This window comes from Microcaecilia unicolor, chromosome 5 (genome assembly GCF_901765095.1).
Source record: "Microcaecilia unicolor chromosome 5, aMicUni1.1, whole genome shotgun sequence".
In the NCBI taxonomy this organism is placed as follows: domain Eukaryota; kingdom Metazoa; phylum Chordata; class Amphibia; order Gymnophiona; family Siphonopidae; genus Microcaecilia; species Microcaecilia unicolor.
The window spans coordinates 223,762,640-223,782,727 of NC_044035.1; the positions used below are offsets into that span (position 1 = coordinate 223,762,640).

Here is a 20,088-nt window from a genome sequence, read left to right on the forward strand (position 1 = left end):
CATGAAGGAAATCGCATGCAAATGAGCTGTTAACTCATTTGCACACGATTTCCTTCCTAAGGAGGGGAAGCCAGTGCAGAGCAGCCAAGCTCGTGTATAATAGCCGTCTACAACCTTAAATAAATTGCCATCTACAACCTTAGAAAAATACAAATCCAGGTGAAAACGTCCAAGTGCTCGTCATGGAGTCTTTTTTTTTTTTTTTTTTAAAGAGTATGGGTGAAGGACGTCCTTCGCTATGCCTCCATCCCTGCGATGGCAGTTGAGGACGTCCAAAATGTGGATGTTTCCGTGAGAAGGACGTCCATGCCTGCTATGCCTCCGACACCCCCTTTATTTATTTGGATTTTGGATCACAAGTAGCAGCAGTGGGATTTGAACTGGCCACCTCTGGATTGCAAGACCAGTGCTCTAATCACTAGGCCACTCCTCCACTCCACTCCCTTGAAATTTGGCCCTCCCTGTGGGGGGGGGGGGGGGGCTGTTGAGGACGTCCAAAATATTTGAAAGAAGGACGTCCACGCCTTTGTTATGTCTCCGCTGACCCACACATTCCCTCCCCCCAGGGACCTGTATACTGCCCCCCCCCCCCCCAGGGACGGCCAGATTTCAAGGGAGTGGAGTGGAGGAGTGGCCTAGTGGTTAGAGCACTGGTTTTGCAACCCAGAGGTGGCCGGTTCAAATCCCACTGCTGCTACTTGTGATCCAAAATCCAAATAAATAAAGGGGGTGTCGGAGGCATAGCAAAGGCATGGACGTCCTTCTCACAGAAACATCCACATTTTGGACGTCCTCAACTGCCGTCGCAGGGATGGAGGCATAGCGAAGGACGTCCTTCACCCATACTCTAAAAAACAAAAACAAAAGTTTATAAAGTTGTTTTATTTCAGTGTGGGAGGTGGTTAGTGACCACTTGGGGAGTCAGGGGAGGTCATCCCCGATTCCCTCCGGTGGTCATCTGGTCATTTAGGGCACATTTTTGTGGCTTGGTTGTAAAGTCGGCCAAGTGTTCCTCAGGGACACCCTTCTTTTTTCCATTATCATTTGAGGATGCCCATCTGTTAGGCACGCCCCAGTCCTGCCTTCGCTACGCCTCCGACACGCCCCCGGGAACTTTGGTAGTCCCTGCGTCGGGAAGCAGTTAGGGACGCCCAAAATCGGCTTTCGAATATGCGACCTTGAGAGAAGGTGCCCATCTCCAGATTTGTGTTGAAAGATGGGCACCCTTGTCTTTCGAAAATAAGCCTGAAAGTGAACAAACCAGAATTCATATCTCAACTTAAGACCAAATGATAAAACAAAAAATTATACTACCTTATAAAGGTTACTGAAACTGTTTTTATATGTAGTTTTGTTTTAGTATATAAACTATTTATAGCCTACCAATTGGTTATCCCAAAACTCACTATGAGCACTAAATCAATGTGATGTGTTTACATCTTCAATTGTTGAACCTACATTACCATTCTGTGGAGTAAAGAAATTCTGTTTTATAGCTTGTTAAGGGGTCCTTTTACTAAAAATGGCCTGCGGTAGTGTAGACTTGTGTTTTGGGCATGTGCAGAATCATTTTTTAGCGCACCTTTAAAAAATGCCTTTAAAATTTTTTTGCCTAAAATGGACGTGCAGCAAAATCAAAATTGCCACTCGTCCATTTTGGGTCTGGGACCTTACTGCCAGCCTTTGACCTACTGGTAAAGTCTCACGAGGTAACCGGGCAGTAATGACCTACGCAGGCCAGAAAATAAATATTTTTGGATGCGCGCCACAAATGAAATTACCACAAGGGCCATGTGGTAACCGGGTGGTGACTCAGAATTGGCTCGCATTGGGCACACGTAGGCGCTTACGCGGCTTAGTAAAAGGGCACCTACGTCACTATGGCTTAACTCATCGGAAAGGCCAGGCCAAACAGCTGAGGTTTTGATCTTTTTATGATCAGTGCCTTTCATCAAGAAGCGTATTATATTATCAGTCATACCCAGACTGCCACAGGGTTCCAGACCATAGTAAGCTAGTTGGATAGAGAGCCAGTCTGTTAATTCTTTCAGCACTGGTGTCACCCTTTCTGGGTCCAGTGCAAGTGTGTTTGGTGTGCTCTGCTCATGCTTACACATTTTTTTTTTTTGTGCAGATCCCCGGAGATGGCGGAAGAAGCTACGGATGAAGCTATGTTCATCTGTAAGTATGTGACGGAGATGAGTGGGATATGTATAGTGCCTGGGGATCACACAGAGAGGTCATCCCATGATTTGGCTATTACTTCTCAGAGCAAAAAGGGTGAAGACTAGCTTTAAGCAGTTGCTATCCTAGCTATGGCTGTATTTTTAGTGAAAGGGGGACCATTTCAAAGCTTTAATCTATAACCTTGCTGAAGAGTATTCCTGATCCTCATTGCTCTGGCCTGTAGGATAAACCTTAACACTCATCTCGGCGGTCACTAATACAGATGATACAGGCTAAGCTAGTTTCTGCATGGCTGCCAAGTGACACCATCTTTGGAAGAAAGCTTTGATCCACTCCTGACTTTGACAGCCCCTCCTGATGCATTCTGAAATTTGCAGTCCTATCCCAGTGCGGGGCTACCAGTTTCACAATGCACTGGGATACATTTTCAAAAGCAGGACTGGCGAAAGGGATACAATTTCAAAAGCAGGACTGGCCAAAGTTTTCCTGCATAGATTGGATCATTTAGTGTAGTTTTTCCAGCTAAATCATGGAAACACGTACTAGTTAGGTTTTCAAGATAATCATAGGTAATACCTATCATTGTTCATACTGGAGTCGGCGAATGCTTGTCCGGTACTATGTAAGCCACATTGAGCCTGCAAATAGGTGGGAAAATGTGGGATACAAATGTAACAAATAAAATAAATACATGAGCTGGATTTGGAAGCACTGTGTCTTTTAATGTATACAAATGCCAGTATGTCTCATGAATATGTCTTGCAAATATCTGGAAATGGAGAAGCAGTTGGGTGTGTCTTTAGGACAGAGTAGGGAAGCACTGAATTAATTCTAATGTTCTTTGAAACATGTCTCTAGTGCTAAATATAAACATTGAAACTTAGAAAATATTGGCAGATAAAGACCATATGGACTATCCAGTCTACCCATCCTTACCATCTACTAACCTCTACTATCCCTTCTTCTCCCTTGGAGATCCTTTGTACTTGTCCCATGCTTTCTTGAATTCAGATACCATCTTCATATTCACCACCTCTACTGGGAGACTGTCCACTCATCCATACCCTCTCTGTAAGAAGTATTGTATTTCCTTAGAATACTCCTGGCTCTATTTCATCTTCATTTTATGTCCCCTTGTTTCAGAGCTTCTTTTTTATTTTTTTTTGTAAATTTGTTTATTCACAAGCAGCAAGCCAGCAAACAGAAAGAGGAGACATCATCACAAAAACAAAGCACCAACATCCATGCTGTGTAACAGACTAATACATTGAATGATACATATCCAACTCTATGTCCAATTCTTGTAAATCTGCTTGTCGATTTTTTTTTTAAGTAAAACCAATTGAAATTCCCAAATTCCCACTCCCTCTACTACCCAAGGAAACTACCTCACCCTTTGATGCTGATCTGGGTGTAGCTTATTTTCAATTGAAAGAGGCCTGCCTCCTATGCATTTTTGCCATGGAGATATTTAGATGTCTCTTATCATATCTCCCTTCTTCCACCTTTCTTCCAAATTACACTGTATATATATTGAGACCTTTAAGTTGTCCCTATATGCATTATGACAAAGACCACTGACTGTTTTAGTAGCTGCTTTTTGGTCCCACTCTGTTTTATGTTGAAGCGGTTTTTATTGGTGATAGCAACAGTACAAATACACATTACTGCAAAACTGTAATGACAAAAAAAGGGGGAAATAGAACAACAACCAACAGCAAGGTATAAGATATTCACCTTACAATTTCCAAGTGAATTACCCTTCCCTCCTATGCCCACTTCCAATCCATGACAGAGTAGCGAGTATTGATGATAACATTAGTAAGTAATGGTGGAAGTAAAATCCCCCCCCCCCACTTTTTGTACCCCAAACCAACTCAATCCTAGCAGAAATGCACAGATTGCAAATAGTAAACCAAGAGAAAACAGAGTATTAAAACAAAGCACACAAGAAAGCCAGCCTTCAGTTACAACCTATGAAGATGTATGAAGATGCACAAAATACTGAAGTGCTTGGATTCTTATAGCACCCGAGGTCTGCATGGGGGAAGAGAGTGAAAAAAAATCAGATATATATTCATGGTGCACACCACATTAGGACCCTCTCATCTCCCCCAAAGAGAGCAAGCAAAAAGCCCAAGAAGACCAGGAAAGTGATTAAAAAAAATCAAAAGGCATTAAGGATTAAACTCTAGACTCTGTGTGGCAAAGACTGTATGTAGGTGTCCCAAGACTGTAAAAAAAGAACAACCCCGTTTCCTTTTAAAAGAAAATCTAGTATGTCTCTGTTCAAGAAGCATCAAAGCATGAAAACAGTTCCTCCAGAGCCAAAAATAGGGTACATCTGCACTAAGCCAGGCCCTTAAAATTACACACTTATCCAATGCCCCTGCTTTTTGGTGTAAAAAAGTCTGATAACGATTGGGAATATGGAAATCCTCATAGCTTTCCAAAAGTAAACCCCAAGGTGACATGGGAATGACGTAATGAAACAGTGATCCCAAAAAGCGGATCAAAAGATGCAAAAAATGTTGAATTTTAGCACAACTCCAAAAGCATGATAAAAACAGTTAACCCCCTTTTGACATTTTGAACAAGTAGGAGTATCCAAATTCCGGGCCTTAAATAGACTCTCTTGTGTAAAATACATCTGCTGGAGCACTCAAAATTGACACCCACGGAGCTCGGCGCTAATAGATATTGCAGGTATACATCGAATCAGTTGTGCAAAGTCCAAATCATTGGGATCAATACCCAAATCCTGACCCCAACGATTCTGAAGCTCGACCTCAGTTGGGGTGGAAGAAAGGTCCAGCAGGGCTCGATGTAATAGGGAAACGGATAAGCCACCATCCTAGAAGGGCTCAAAAAAACCTAAGAGGCGAGAACGTAAATAAAAAGCTAAGCCATCAGGATCTAGGGTAGATAAATAATGCCTATAAGCAAAGAGATATCGCTGCTCCACTCTCTCCCCCAGCAAGCAGATCCTCCCAGGCAGCCAACTGACCTCCTTGCCTCAAAACATGTTATAAATAAAGCACCCCTCTGGTTGCTCATTTGTGAAAACTAGCATTATCCTGCCCTGGGGCAAATTGCAGATTACTCAAAAAACGTAACTGATTAGAAACCCAGGGTTATTCCCCAATAGTGAGACAAGAGCCCTCCAAGCCTCTCGTAAGGATCGTAACAGCACAGTCCTGTGGAGATAGGGCAGTAGAGTGTGCAGAGGACTATGTAATAAAGAATAAAGATGATAAGGGTGATAGGAAGCTTGTTCATTATGTCTTGGTGTATAAAATTGCTCCTCCAGTATCCAGTCCCCCAAATGGTGAAGCAGAGAAGTCAAATTATATAAGCGCAAATCCGGCAGTCCAAGACCCCCATGGTGCCAGGAACCCTGTAAATAGATGTACGGAGTCTTCGGCTTCCTACTGTGCCAACAAAATTTAGATACAAGCTTCTGTAATGAAAGTAAATCCTTCTTCAACAGCCTGATAGGTAATTATAACATATAAAGCCATTTAGGAATGTTATGGGCAGCTGAATACCCAGATAACAAAAGGATTGGAGCTTCCATTTTAAAGAAAAAGGACAGGCCCAGGACGTCCAAATCGAAGCTACTGTTGGCATCGCTAGAGATTTGTCTAGATTCAGTTTGAATCCCAAGAAATCACCATACTCAGCAAGACAATCCATAAGGGCAGGTAAAGAGAGAATGGGGTTCTACCACGTGGACCAAAAGATCGTCTGCAAAGGTGGAAAGCTTGAATTCTGGAGTGCTGATCCACACCCCTTGGACGTCTGGGTTCTCCAACAGGTCCCGAATGAGTAGGTCCAAAGAAAGAACAAACAACAGGTGGGAAAGTGGACAGCTCTGATGTGTACCTTGTTGAATATGAAAAGGCTTGGCGAGCATACCGTCCACCCGTATAGCTGCCTTTAGGATGCATAAAGGGCCCGCACTGATATAAGCGCTGGAGTAAGTACACACAGGAAATCCAGTATGTTAGCATTTAACTTTCAAAAAGGAGACTATGATAAAATGAGAAGAATGGTGAAAAAAAACTTAGAGGAGCATCTGTGAATGTCAAAATTTTACATCAGGTGTGGATGCTGTTCAAAAATACCATCCTGGAAGCCCAGGCCAATATTCCGCGCATTAAAAAAGGAGGAAGCAAGACCAAATGACAGCCAGCATGGTTAAAATGTGAGCTGAAGGAAGCTGTTAGAGCTAAAAGAAAATTTGTCAAAATATTGAAGAATCTGAAAATAATAGGAAACAGCATAAGGAATGGCAAGTCAAAGAGAGACTTTGAAAAAAAGATTGCGATGGAGGCAAAAACATATAGTAAAAACGTTTTTAGATATATTAAAAGCAAGAAGCCGGCAAAAGAATCAGTTGGACCACTAGATGATTGGGGGTAAAAGGGGCACTCAGGGAAGACAAGACCATAGCCGAGAAAGTATGTGAATTCTTTGGTCTTCACTGAGGAAGATGTGGGAGAGATATCGGTGCCAGAAATAGTATTCAGTGCTGATGAGTCAGAGAAACTGAATCAAATCTCTGTAAAACTGGAAGATGTAAAGAGGCAATTTGACGAAGAGTTGCAAATCACCAGGACCGGGTGGTATACATCCCAGAGGATTGATTGAATTGAAAAATGAACTTGCAAAACTATTATTAGTAATATGTAATTTGTCTTTAAAATCAAGCGTGGTACCGGATGATTGGAGGGTAGCCAATGTAGCGCTGATTTTAATGATTCCAGAGGTGATCCAGGAAATTACACACCGGTGAGCCTAACATCGGTGCCAGACAAAATGGTACAGACTATTATAAAGAACAAAATTACAGAGCATATACATAAGCATAGATTAATGAGACAAAGCCAACATTAATTTAGTGACGGGAAATCTTGCCTCACCAATCTACTGCATTTCTTTGAAGGGGTGAACAAACATGGATAAAGGTGAGCCAGTCGATATTGTGTAACTGGATTTTCAAAAGACATTTGACAAAGTACCTCATGAAAGACTCCAGAGGAAATTGGAAAGTCATGGGCTAGGAAATAGTGTTCTGTTATGGATTAAAAACTGGTTAAAAGATAGAAACCAGAGAGTAGGGTTAAATGGTCATTATTCTCAATGGAGAAGGGTAGATAGTGGGGGTTCTGCAGGGATCTGTGCTGGGACCACTGCTTTTTAACATATTTATAAATGATCTAGATATGGGAATCAAACATATAAACGGCGAGTGACCGTGCTCACTCGCAAATACGCAGTAGAGACTTCCCTCTCTGCCCCGCCCCCACTTCAATACGTGATGATGGGGGCGGGACAGAGAGGGAAGTCTCTACTGGCATGCTGCAGACATCGGAACCGCTCCCCCTCCCCCCGAGTCGCCGCCGCCCCTCCATCTGGCCCGAGGCGAGCACTGTGAACTTACATCACCACGCAGCAGCAGGCACATCAGCAAAGCTGCCATCGGGCTTCCTTCTCCTTTGTCCCGCCCTCGCCGACGTTACGTCACACACAGGCAGAGAAGGAAGCCCGTCCCGACAACAGCTTTGCTGATGTGCCTGCTGCTGCGTGCTGATGTAAGTTTACAGTGCTGCTCGGGCCGGGTGGAGGGGCGGCGGCGGCGGTGACTCCGGGGGGGGGGGCTCGGAACCCCCCCCCCCCCCCATTCCAAAAGTAGCCCGTTTTCACGGGCTCAACGGCTAGTAACTAGTGAGGTGGTTAAATTTGCTGACAACACAACGTTATTCAAAATTGTTAAATCGCAGGAGGATTGTGAAAAATGTCAAGATGACCTTATGAGACTGGGTATTCAAATAGCAGATGATGTTTAATGTGAGCAAGTTGAAAGTGATGCATGTGGGAAGGAGGAACCCAAACTATAGCTATGTGATGCAAGGTTCCACGTTAGGAGTCACCGACCAGGAAAAGGATCTCAATGTCATCGTTGGCCATATGTTGAAACCCTCTGCTTAGTGTGCTGTGGCGGTGAAGAAAGCAAATAGAATGTTAGGTATTTATTAGGAAAGGAATGGAAAACAAAATTGAGTATGTTATAATGCCTTTGTATTGCTCCATGGTGCGACTGCACCTTTAATACTCTGTGCAATTCTGATCACCACATCTAAAAAAGATATAGTGGAATTAGAAAAGGTACAGAGAAGGGCGACAAAAATGATAAAGGGGATGGGACGACAAAGTAGTAAATTTAAAACAAATCGGAGAAAATATTTCTTCACTCAACGTGTAATTAAACTCTGGAATTCATTGCCAGAGAATGTTGTAAAAGCAGTTAGCGGGGTTTACTACTACTACTATTTAGCATTTCTGTAGCGCTACAAGGCGTACGCAGCACTGCACAAACATAGAAGAGAGACAGTCCCTGCTCAAAATGGTTTGTCTACCTACCTAAAAGAAAAGTCCATAGACCATTATTAAAATGGACTTGGGAAAAATCTCTTCTTATTTCTAAGATAAGCAGCATAAAATGTATTCTACTGTTTTGGGATCTTGCCAGGTACTTGTAACCTGGATTGGCCACTGTTGGATACAGGATACAAGGCTTGATGTACCTTTGGTTTATCCCAGTATGGCAATGCTTATGTTCTTGTGTTCTTAATTATTATATGCAGGGTTCCTGCGCCAATTAACTGAGATTGGTAAGGATGTTAGGGATCGGGGCCCAAAAGATTGTTTCAACAACACCCGCTCTTCAGCATGACCTCTAGACCCACTCTGTTTATATCTTTTTTGAAGGCTTGTGCTCCAGAATTGTGCACTGCAGTCTAAATGAGGTCTCAACTATACAGAGTCAACATCATGTCCTTTTTTCCTGCCGACCGTTCCTCTCCCTTTGCAGCCAAGCATCCTTCTGGCTTTTGCCATCACCTTTCCTTCCTGTTTGGACACCTTTAGATTATCACATCCAATCATCCCTAATTTCCACTGTTCTTTCATGCACGGAAGTACTTCGGCCCACTATATTGCACCACTCTCTTTTGGTTTTTGACAACAAAAGTATGTCTTTGTATTTTTTAGCAATTTTTTTGCCAAATTCTAGACCATTCCTCAAGTTTTGCTAGATCCCTCCTCATGTTATCCACCCCATGTTGACCCTTTTGTAGATTTTGGTATCATCTGCAAAGAGACAGACTTTCAACATGTTGAATCCATTAGTGCTCTACATCCACCAATCTGGTTTCTGTGCTGGTTTCAGTACAGAGATTCTGCTTGCTGCTTTATTAAGTGATCTACATAGTAATTTGGAAAGGGTAAAAATTGCACTCTTAGTCTCTCTTGATTTATCTGCAGCATTCAATCTAATTAATCACAATCTTCTTCCGCATTGTCTTTCTTGTCTTAGTATTGCTGGTACGGTCCTGAATTGGTTTGCTTCTTTTCTTGGGCAGCGCTCCTTTCAGGTAGCTCAATCTTCCTCTGTTTCAGCCCCCTTCCCTCTCACATGTGGGGTTCCTCAGGGGTCAGTACTTTCCTCAATCATCTTTAATTTATTTGTTAGTCCTTTGGCCCTGTTTATACAATCTCTGGGAATTAATTCATATTCTTATGCAGATGACTTTCTTCTGGTCTTGTTTACAGACTCAGATTCTGTGACCTTACAGCCGCTTCAAATTTGCTTGGACCATTTGGCAGGATGGTTGATAGATCACCATCTAATTATGAGCCCTGAGAAGACGATAGCCTGCCAAATCACCAGGTCATTGTCTTCACCAAACATTCCTCTGTTCTTGTTTGATAAGCCTATTTCTCCTGTCTCATCATTCCACTATCTTGGAGTAGTTTTGGATTCCACTCTGTCTTTTGGCCCCCAAATATCACAAGTTGTTAAAACAGGCTTTTTCTTTCTATGTAAACTTAGGGCTATTCGAAATTTACTGGTTTTTTATGCTCTTTGTGTTCTGTGCCTTCCTACATTCTAGATATGACTATTGCAATATTGTCTGTGCAGGGACCACTAAACACAGTCTTAAAAGGATGCAAACCGTACAAAATACTGCAGCACGTATTCTCTGCTGAGCATCTCGTTTTGATCATGTCTCACCCCTTCAACAGCTTCACTGGCTACCCATTGATTTCAGGATTAGATTTAAGATTCTAGCTTTAACCCACAAGGTCTTTCACAGTGGTTCTTTGGTGCTTCCTTATACACCCTCTCGTACTCTGTGTTCACTAAATGATAATAGGCTAGTCCTTCTGCACCCTTCTAAAGCTGGATGGGAATCCACTAGATCTAGTGCTTTCTTTATCCTTTCTCCAGCACTATGGAATTCACTACCACAATATCTTTGGCTTGAAATATCGTTTCTCTGAGGACAAACAGGTTTATAATTCTCACAAGTGGGTGATGCCGACCCGCGTTGCCTGGTCCGGAATTTACCAAAGTTTAATGAGAGCTTTCTGGACTGCAAGACACACTCCACCACGCATGCGTGAGTGCCTTCCTGCCCACCGCTGGAATGCAGTATTCTTAGTTCTTTTTGTACTGCGGTGAGAAGAGGGTGTGCTTTTATACCGTCTCCTCACATTGCTCGGTCCTAGAGAGCTTTTTTTTTTTTTTTGCCTTTCTACTATTTTTCGTTTAGTTTTTCTTCCTTTATTGTGTTCCTGTTGTGGAACCCCCATCCTTTTATTTTTCCTTTAAGGTTTAGTGATTTTGCCTGAGTTTGTTTCCTTTTATTTTCTGTCGTCATCAGGCCGCTTTTAGGCTTTGACGTTGGCCAGGAACTTTCCCTTTTTTGCTGTGCCTTGCCCCTTTTTCAGGCACCGTTGCGTCATTTAATTTAGCTGAAGAAGATTTTCTTTCCATGTCCACGAAGGTTCCCAGTAACTTCAAGTGCCGTACCTGGTGCAGTTGGACAACCTCTGGGAAAGACACCCATTTTTAGTGTCTACAGTGTCTTGGGCCCGACCATAGCCCCACTAACTGTGTTCTCTATCTTCGCATAAAGAAGACCCAGGATTCCGGAGAGGCTCATCAAGAGAGGATTTTTGGAGCCAAGTCTGGTCCCTCGACATCGAGGTCGATAATCGCATTGGGAGCATCGGTAAGCATGGCTACTGCTAGACCCTTAGACACTGGGAGCAGTGAATCATTGAGTGGGTCTCCACCTGCCTCGATGCCTCCTGCTGTGTATCATCGGACCTGACATGTGGATTTGACGTCGTCCTCAGCACCAAGGAGCTTCGGTGACACACTTTGAGTGAAGGCCAAGAAGCATTGTCATCAGTCGCCTTTGACACGTGTTGTCGGGTGCTCCGGGGCATCGAAGCATTCTGCACCCAAGAAGTGTTAGCGCCGGGAGGACTGCTCCCCCTCCATACAGGAGGTGCTGACGCCTTAGTCTCCTAGCAGCCAAAGATCCTGTATCGACACCAGCAATTCTGCAACCTGCGCATGAGCCGGCACCCCAGCTTTTCCCCTTGTTGGACCTCGAAGAGCACATCCGGTCCTTGCTTCTGAGCTGCTGGATGGCCTCATGCAACGGAGTGCAATGGCATCGGGGCTACTTGCGCTTACCCTGCCTCCCGTTGCGACCCTGCTTCACCCTTAGCCTGCAGTGCGGCCTCCAACACCAATGCCGCATGTGGCCCCGGTGTCGACTGCCACCCAAACCGGCACTCCCTCGATGTCAGTGGAGGAAATTTCATCAGAGTCAAGGTGGGAACCAGCTTCTCGAACCACTCTCGAAGACGTGGTTCCTCCATGCCAAGGCAGGTTCAGTCTCGACACTTCCATCGGGAAGTATTGTCTGACATCGAAGAGGAGCGCTCATGGGATTCAGGGGGGGATCCAAGGTACTTTTGCTTGGACGAGTCTTATGGAATTTCCTTCTGAAACCTCCCCTCCACCTGAAAAGAGAGAGTCTCCGAAGAGCATTTCATTTCCATGTTTTGTTAAGGAAGCCACATTGAGCCTGCAAATAGGTGGGAAAATGTGGGATACAAATGCAATAAATAAATAAATAAATGGCTGATGCCGTTCCATTTCCTTTGGAAGTGGAGGATGAACCCAAGTCCAAGATGCTCGATTCTTAATGCTGGCGGGTTCACATCAGACTCTGCAACTTAGATTAAATAACTACATTTTCTGCTTATTTACAACCAAATACTTTTACTGACTTCTGCTCAGTCTGTGTTGAGGCACCAGTCCTAATTTTACTTGGAACTTCTTCCATTTATTTTTGGCTGGAGAAAGAAAATTTTGTCTCCCCTAAATAACTCTCCTCATGCTGTTTGATTCAAGCTGGATCCTTATTTATATCTATCCTTCCTGTGGGACAATAAAGAAACAGCCTACAGCAACCTGCATCAATTGGACCATCCAAGGATATCAGAACCAGAAACTCTAAAGTTTCATACCTGCAATCAGTGACTTAAAAATTTATTTTAACTGTATAATCTTCTTCTATAATTCTGAATCTGTTAGATTCCTTAAAACTAAAGGAAATCTATGCACTGTCTCCAAGAATTTCACATAGATGTGCTAAGTGCAGCCATTTGTTTCTCTGTTTGATGGAAGAATTTGATCTCACAGGCCTTGTCTGAATTTACAACTTTAAAGAGGTCTGTTCTTTCAGATACTAAAGCTTTAACCATGCATTGCCAACTAGGAAGATTGCTGATCTACAGGGTGTACTCCAAAGAGTGGATTGCAGCGCCACTTAGTGAAATTTTCCCTAACTAGCTTCTGACACAAAAAATTTGTCATGCAAGCATCCCAGTGGTGTTTGGGAGAGGAAACCATAATCCCCACCAACTAAAGAGAAGACAAAAGTGTAAGAGGTCAAACACCTACATAACAGTACTTAAAAGATCACCTCATTGCCACACCAAAGCTACCCACAGCACCCCCAGACCATCCTTGGGAACTATAGGACTGATGAATGCCAGATCAGCTGCAAAGAAATCCTCGGTGATCCATGATGCCATAAATGAACAGCATCTTGACATCCTAGGAATAAGTGAAATCTGGCTAGATGAAAGTGGGGGTTTACCACTGGCTGAACTATGCCCAACAGGTTTCAACATCAAACATCAACCAAGACCAGGAAGACAGGGTGGAGGGGTAGCAGTCTTGATTTGGGACACAATCAGACTGCACAGAATATCCATCCCCCAGCTACATGGGTCAGAATCTCTTTCAATCCAACTTGAAGAGGAGAAACCAATCTGGTTGCTCATGGTATAAAGAGCACCTCGTAACAACACATTATCTGTGCAAGAACTCCTAGACCTGATTACTCAAGTGACCCTGAATTACCCTAGGCCGGTGATCGTGGGAGACTTCAATCTATACATCAAAAACCTAGATACCACCACTGCTGCCTTTCTGGACACGATGACAGCACTAGGATTTACACAGGTGATCAATTCTCCAACCCTCGAAAAGGGTCACATACTAGATCTGGTATTCTACAAAGGGGTGGACATCCCAGAATATTGAGATAACAGTATTGAAATAACACCTCTATCATGGTCAGACCATTTTCTAATTAAATTCTCCCTAAGTGACCACCTAAAACAAATGGCACCTTCCAGAGTTTGGAACGAGATCAGAGACAAAAAAAAGCTGACCACTGCAAATTTCCTAGAGGCCTTGGACTATCCACATGTTTATGAAAAGACAATAGCAGTGTCAGAACAAGTTGACATCTGGAACACACACTTAGCCAAGACCTTAGAGAAAACAGCACCGCTAAAAAAGGTCTTATGTCCCACTCACAAACGCTCACCTTGGTTTTCTCCAGAACTTCGGATCCTTAAACACGAAGGACAAAAACTGGAAAGGGGATGGCACAAATCTCACCTGGATGAAGACAGGCTAAACTGCAGGAAGCACATAGCAAAGTACCACCAAGCCTTAACAGCAACCAAAAAAACAGTATTTCTCTCAATGCATTTCACAGGCTGCCAATTCAACCGTGCAGATGTTCAGTATAGTAAACAGCCTACTGCAACCCCTGCAGCAGAACCAGCCTGCCCAGTCTAAACAACTGCAATTATTTTGTTGCATGCTTTGCCAGGAATCGGCATTTTGCAAGCAAAATATAAAAAAAAAGTTTTGCCAGAGTCTTCTGGCGCGCATTCACGGACCGATTTCCCCGCCCATCGCGCAAGCACGTTCCCTCAGTTGTTTTTTCTCCGTGTTGAGTTGCGGTGTTTAAGTACATAAGTATTGCCATACTGGGAAAGACCAAAGGTCCATTAAGCCCAGCATCCTGTTTCCAACAGTGGCCAATCCAGGTCACAAATACCTGGCAAGATCCCAAAAAAGTACAAAACATTTTATGCTGCTTATCCCAGAAATAGTGGATTTTCCTCAAGTCCATTTAATAACGGTCTATGGACTTTTCCTTTAGGAAGCTGTCCAAACCTTTTCTAAACTCCGCTAAGCTAACCGCCTTTACTGCTAAGCTAACCATTAATATCTTCTCTGAATATTTTGAAAAAAGACTTTGGAGAAATTTTAGGCACACCTAATGAAGTTTTTCCACCTATACTAAGAACTCAATATATATAACAGGTTTTTAAGGACCCTCAAATGGGCAAATTCAACTTGTTCCTGAATTAAATTTGACTGAGTTTTTGGAGAGTTCATTAGAGGTGGTGACTGAAAGAACCACACTTCTACTGGTTTTTGCTTTGGAACCGGACAGAAATAATATTTTCCGTGCAATATTTTCGTCATATTAACGCACTCTTTTTGGGAAGTAAAATTCAAGTTTTTCCTGACTTGGCTAGAGATACACAAAAAAGAAGAAGAGAATTTCTGGTGCTTAAACAAAGAGTCCTTAATTTAGGAGCTTTGTTTAAATTAAAATTTCCTTGTAGATGTTTAGTGTCTCTAGAAACGAATAACTATATATTTTTTGATCCCCAAAAATTGTTGCAATTTATTATATCTAAAGAAAGTGTTAGGGAACCTTTGTGTACTCCCACAGTTTAACGCTATAGGTTGCTTGCAAATACTTGTGTTCCTCCTTGCTTTAAAGATGTTATTCTTTTTGCTTGCTTAATTATTTTGCCTAGTATCTGGATTCAATTTATGTTGTGGACAAATTTTTAGAAAAGGAAATTGTTAAATTTATATTGCCACTGTTTGTACTAACAAAAATTTCTTTGACATTTATATGAGAATTTAAATGTGAAAAATCCTATATAATAAAAAAGCACCGCCAACGTTCTGAAGCTGACTCCGTGGCACGAAAACACTGTACCATTCGTGCTCTCCGACGCATGAAATGACAGCGTAACTTCCTGGTACGTCACACGCAGCTGAGACCAACCTGAACAAAGCAACACACCCCAAACACCGTGCCCCCAATGTCAACGGCACGGCACACAAACAGTGAGAAGTACAGCATAGCGCAGGTAAAGCACAGGGAAACCCACTCACACACACACACACACACTAGAAAAAAAGCCCCCCCCCCCCCCCCCCCCACCCGGGATACTCGCACCAATTTCGGACACCCACAATCAAATAACAGACTCTGGACCGCCCCTCCTCCACCAAAACAGACCTATTGGCAAAATCATCAAACACATTATCACACCTCCCATCACGATACGCCTCCGGCCGCAGAGGAAAACAACCTCTCCCCCCGCCCTCACGGGTCGTCGTCCCTCCCAAACACCCTACCTCACACTTGCAGGCAAGCTCCATCGACGGAGTTACGGAACATTAAAAAAAACCCAGCGACATCAAGAACAAAACCCACTCCACCCCTCAACTAACGTAGACCCCACTCCAAACACCCACACATTTCACACACCCACGCCCCCCCCCCCCCCCCCCCCGCCCCGGCACTGACAGACAGAAACACACACAATACTTGCAGGCAAGCTCCATCAACGGAGTTACGGAAAACAAAACCCCCAGCGAAATCAACAGCAAAACCCACTCCACCCCTCAAATAACGCAGAACCCACTCCAAACACCCACGCCCCCCCCCCCCCCGGCACTGACAGACAGAAACACACACAATACATCCTCCCTCCACCCCCCCAAAAAGAAAACACGCAAAAACACAACAAAACCCTCTTAAGTTCCAAAACAAATCCTCCAACTTTAACAGCACAACAGAAAAAAAAACCAAAAACCAATCCACCCCTCAGCAAAGGCTGACCCCCCCTCCAACCACCCTCACATTTTAACAACACAAGGACACCACCCCCAAACCCCCCTGACAGGAACAGACAACAACACACACGCACAATACCATTACACTGCCAAGATCATGCAACAATAACCACACTCAAAGCCACACACCACTCCATCCCACTTTGCCAGCATGGCACATCCCCCAACCTGCCCCCCCCCCCAAAAAAAAAACAGACACTCACCACCAACCTCCAAACACAACCCACCCTCACTCACACACACACACAAACTAACTAACTCTGTCACACAGACACACACTATGTAGCTCAGTGACACACATGATCTTTCAGAAGCACCCCCCCAGACCCACTCACTCTCACACACACACACTCGCACACTCACTCTCTCACACACAGTCACTCTCACATACACTCTCTCAAACATACACACTTCGAGGAAAACCTTGCTAGCGCCCGTTTCATTTGTGTCAGAAACGGGCCTTTTTTACTAGTTCATAAAAATATATAGAGGCATATTTTCAAAGCACTTTGGGAGGCTAAGTTCCATAGGTTTCTATGGAACTTTGGGAGGCTAAGTGCTTTGAAAATGAGCTTAATAGTATACAAAATTATATTGTCATCAAGTTATTATGGTACTCATCTTTAATATGTACACTCTGATCTAGTCGGTGTGGGGGCACTCTTCTCTCACACGGCACGTATTTTGCTAAATCACTTTTTCAAGGAAATCTCCTAAAAATCAAAAGGGTATATCAGTTTCACAAACCCAGTTTTTAGTCAAATATTAATATTACAGCTTTAAAGGTTACCTAATATTAGCCTCCGCTCATCCTGCCGACGGTCGCCAAACGTGGACAAGATGGCAGCGGCATGTTTCTAGAGACTTTTTATGCTAGCAGCTGATGGGAATCCCACCAATCCAAGGGCACATTAAATTAATGTCATCCACTCAATTCCATATTGAGCCCACTGGGGGCCGCTATGTTTAATATAAAAATCCATTCTTGTTCTTTATAATTGAGTAAATGCTCATGATTTCCACCCTCCCACCCAGTCTTAACTTGATCAATGACCCACCAATGAAGATCAGCTGTGGAATAGTTGTTTTGCAACCAATGTGAGACTAAGGGGGCCTGTTCAGTTTTGGTAACAATTCTTGATTAATGTTTCCTATCACTGTTCCTCTCAGGCCCAGAAGAGAATCTTCGTTTTCTTTGATTTTTTTTCTTTTTTCTTCTTCATTATTCTTGTCAAATTAAAAAAAAGTAGAGAGTACCTTTATTTTTGTTAGTTTTTCTCCCATTTAAAGTTTCCTTTCTTTTTAGATGCGGCCGGGTTTTTTCCCCTTATTTTTGTGCCTTTTTCTTTTAACGGGCACAGTCGCGTCGTTTGATTTCAGCGAAGCCGTTTTTCCTTCCATGTCATCGAAGGCTCCCAGTAGCTTCAAACGTTGTACTCAGTGCAACCAGACCATCTCAGGTACCGATACCTACGCTTGGTGTATCCAGTGCTTTGGGCCCGACCATTGCCCAGCCGCTTGTAGTCTGTGTCTTTGAATGAAGAAATGGACCCAAGCGTCTCGAGAAGCCCAGCGAGAAAAGCTTTTTGGGGCTTGGTCCGGTCCTTTGACGTCGAGAGCATCGGGAGCGGAGTAATGGCTGCTGAAAGATCTATTTGCGCTGGGAGCAGTGAAGCATCAAGTGGGTCTCCACCTGCCTCGAGGCCTCCTGCTATGCAGGCCCCCCGGAACCAACCTTCGTCAGACCCGGCTCCGAGGAGGCGTGAGGATTCCACGCCCTCATCGGTACTGAGGAGTCTCGGCGGGCGTCGAGCGAAGGCGAAGAAGCACTGTCATCATTCTCCTTCGACACACGGTGCCGGGAGCTCCGGGGTGTAGAGGGAATCGGCACCCAAGAAGCGTCGGTGCCAAGAGGATCGCTCCCCCTCTATTCAGGAGGTACCAATGTGGGTCTTCTGGCAGCCCGGTACCTGCTCCCGAGCCTCGACAGATTCTGCCACCGGCTCCTTTACCGACCCCAAAGCCTTGTCCGACAGTGGCTCTCGACGAGCGCATCAGGGCCCTGCTTCCAGAGCTTCTGGAAGGATTGCCGTGCCAGTCTGCTTCGGTGTCAGGGGTGCTTGCGCCTTTCATACCGTCTGCTGCAGCGGCATCTGGCCCTTCACCTGTGGTGAGGTTCCCGACCTCGGTGCCGCCTGCCACCCAGGTCGACTCCCCTTCGACGTCGGTGGAGGAAGCTTCACCAAAGTCCAGGCGGGTGTCTACTTCTCGGCACCGCCATCAAGGACGTCGCTGCTTAGCGTCGAGGCAGGCTCAGTTTCGGACTGCCCTGAGGGATGTCTTGCCCGATACTTAAGATGTGCGTTCGTGGGAAGAAGAGGAAGATCCCAGGTACTTTTCTTCTGACGAGTCCTGTGGGATTCCCTCTGAACCTTCCCCTCCACCAGAAAGGAGACTTTCTCCACCGGAGAGTCTATCCTTTACCTCCTTTGTCCGGGAAATGGCTGCGGCTATTCCCTTCCCTATGGAGATTGAGGATGAGCCCAGGGCTGAGATGCTCGAGGTCCTGGATTATCCTTCTCTGCCTAGGGGCTGCAATGGCTCCTTTGCGTACTGTACTGAGGGAAGTCCTTATGTGAAACTGGTCGTTCCCTCTGTCTAATCCCGAAAAAAGCTGAATCCCAATATTGGATCTACGGTGAACCTGGTTTGATGAGGTCTCAGCTACCTTACAATTCCATGGTGGTGGACTCCGCCCTCAAAAGAGCCAAGGGCACTAGGGACTATGCCTCGGCGCCCCCAGGCAGAGAATCTAGAACCTTGGACTCTTTTGAAAGGAAGACGTATCAGGCTGCTATGCTCGCTGCCAAGATCCAGACTTACCAGCTCTTCACGAGCGTCCACTTGCAGAACTCGGTAAGGCAACTGTCCAGCTTGGTTGATGCGCTCCCTCCGGAGCAGACCGAGCCTTTTCGCCAGGTGGTCAAACAGCAGAAGGCATGTCGATAATTCCTGGCCAGGGGTACGTTCGACACTTTTCATGTGGCATCCAGGATCGCTGCCCAAGGTATAGTGATGCGCGGACTCTCATGGCTGCGTGTCTCTGACCTGGATCATTCAGTCTAGCAGCGGATGTTCCTTGCCGGGGGGATAATCTTTTTAGTGAGAAAGTAGAGGATCTAGTTGACCAGATCAAGAAGCACAATGATGCTGTGGATTTTCTTTCTCCTGCCAGGCGTCTTCTGCTACTGCCTCCTCATTTAGGAGGTTTTTTGGAGGGAAGAGGAGTGCTCCCTCGTAGGTACACTCCTGCTTCTCGGCAGCCTGCCCAGGCTCAGTCCCAGCATGCTCGTTGTCAACAGCGTGTGCCTAAGGCCACTGTGGCTCCCCAGCAAAAGCAAGGGACGGGCTTTTGACTGGCTCCAGTTCAGCATAGCCTCAGTAAACGTGTCCGTACTGGACGACTTGCCAGTTGGGGGGAGGTTAATGTTTTTTCACCAAAGGTGGCCTCTTATAACCTCCGACCGGTGGATACTTCAAATTGTCTGGTTAGCATACACCCTCAATCTGGAATCCAATGCTTACACACACATCTCGATACTTCCAGCTCACAGGAAGTATCTTCGATTTCGGCTGGGAACACAGCACTTTCAGTACCGTGTACTGCCCATTGCTTTTTAACATCTTCTTGAGCATTACTCATGCACAAAACTATGGCA

The 20,088-nt window shown here is 44.7% G+C and overlaps 1 protein-coding gene across 3 annotated transcripts in view; it reads left to right on the plus strand.

The window, feature by feature from the left end:
* PRDM15 (PR/SET domain 15) overlaps window positions 1–20,088 on the plus strand; it is a 391,258-nt gene that overhangs the window by 60,869 nt on the left and 310,301 nt on the right. For all 3 annotated transcript variants that reach the window (XM_030203815.1, XM_030203817.1, XM_030203816.1), the window contains exon 2: window positions 2,135–2,181. In XM_030203815.1, coding sequence (XP_030059675.1) covers window positions 2,145–2,181 — 37 coding nt within the window. In that variant the 5' untranslated portion in view covers window positions 2,135–2,144. The remainder of the gene's footprint in view (window positions 1–2,134; window positions 2,182–20,088) is intronic.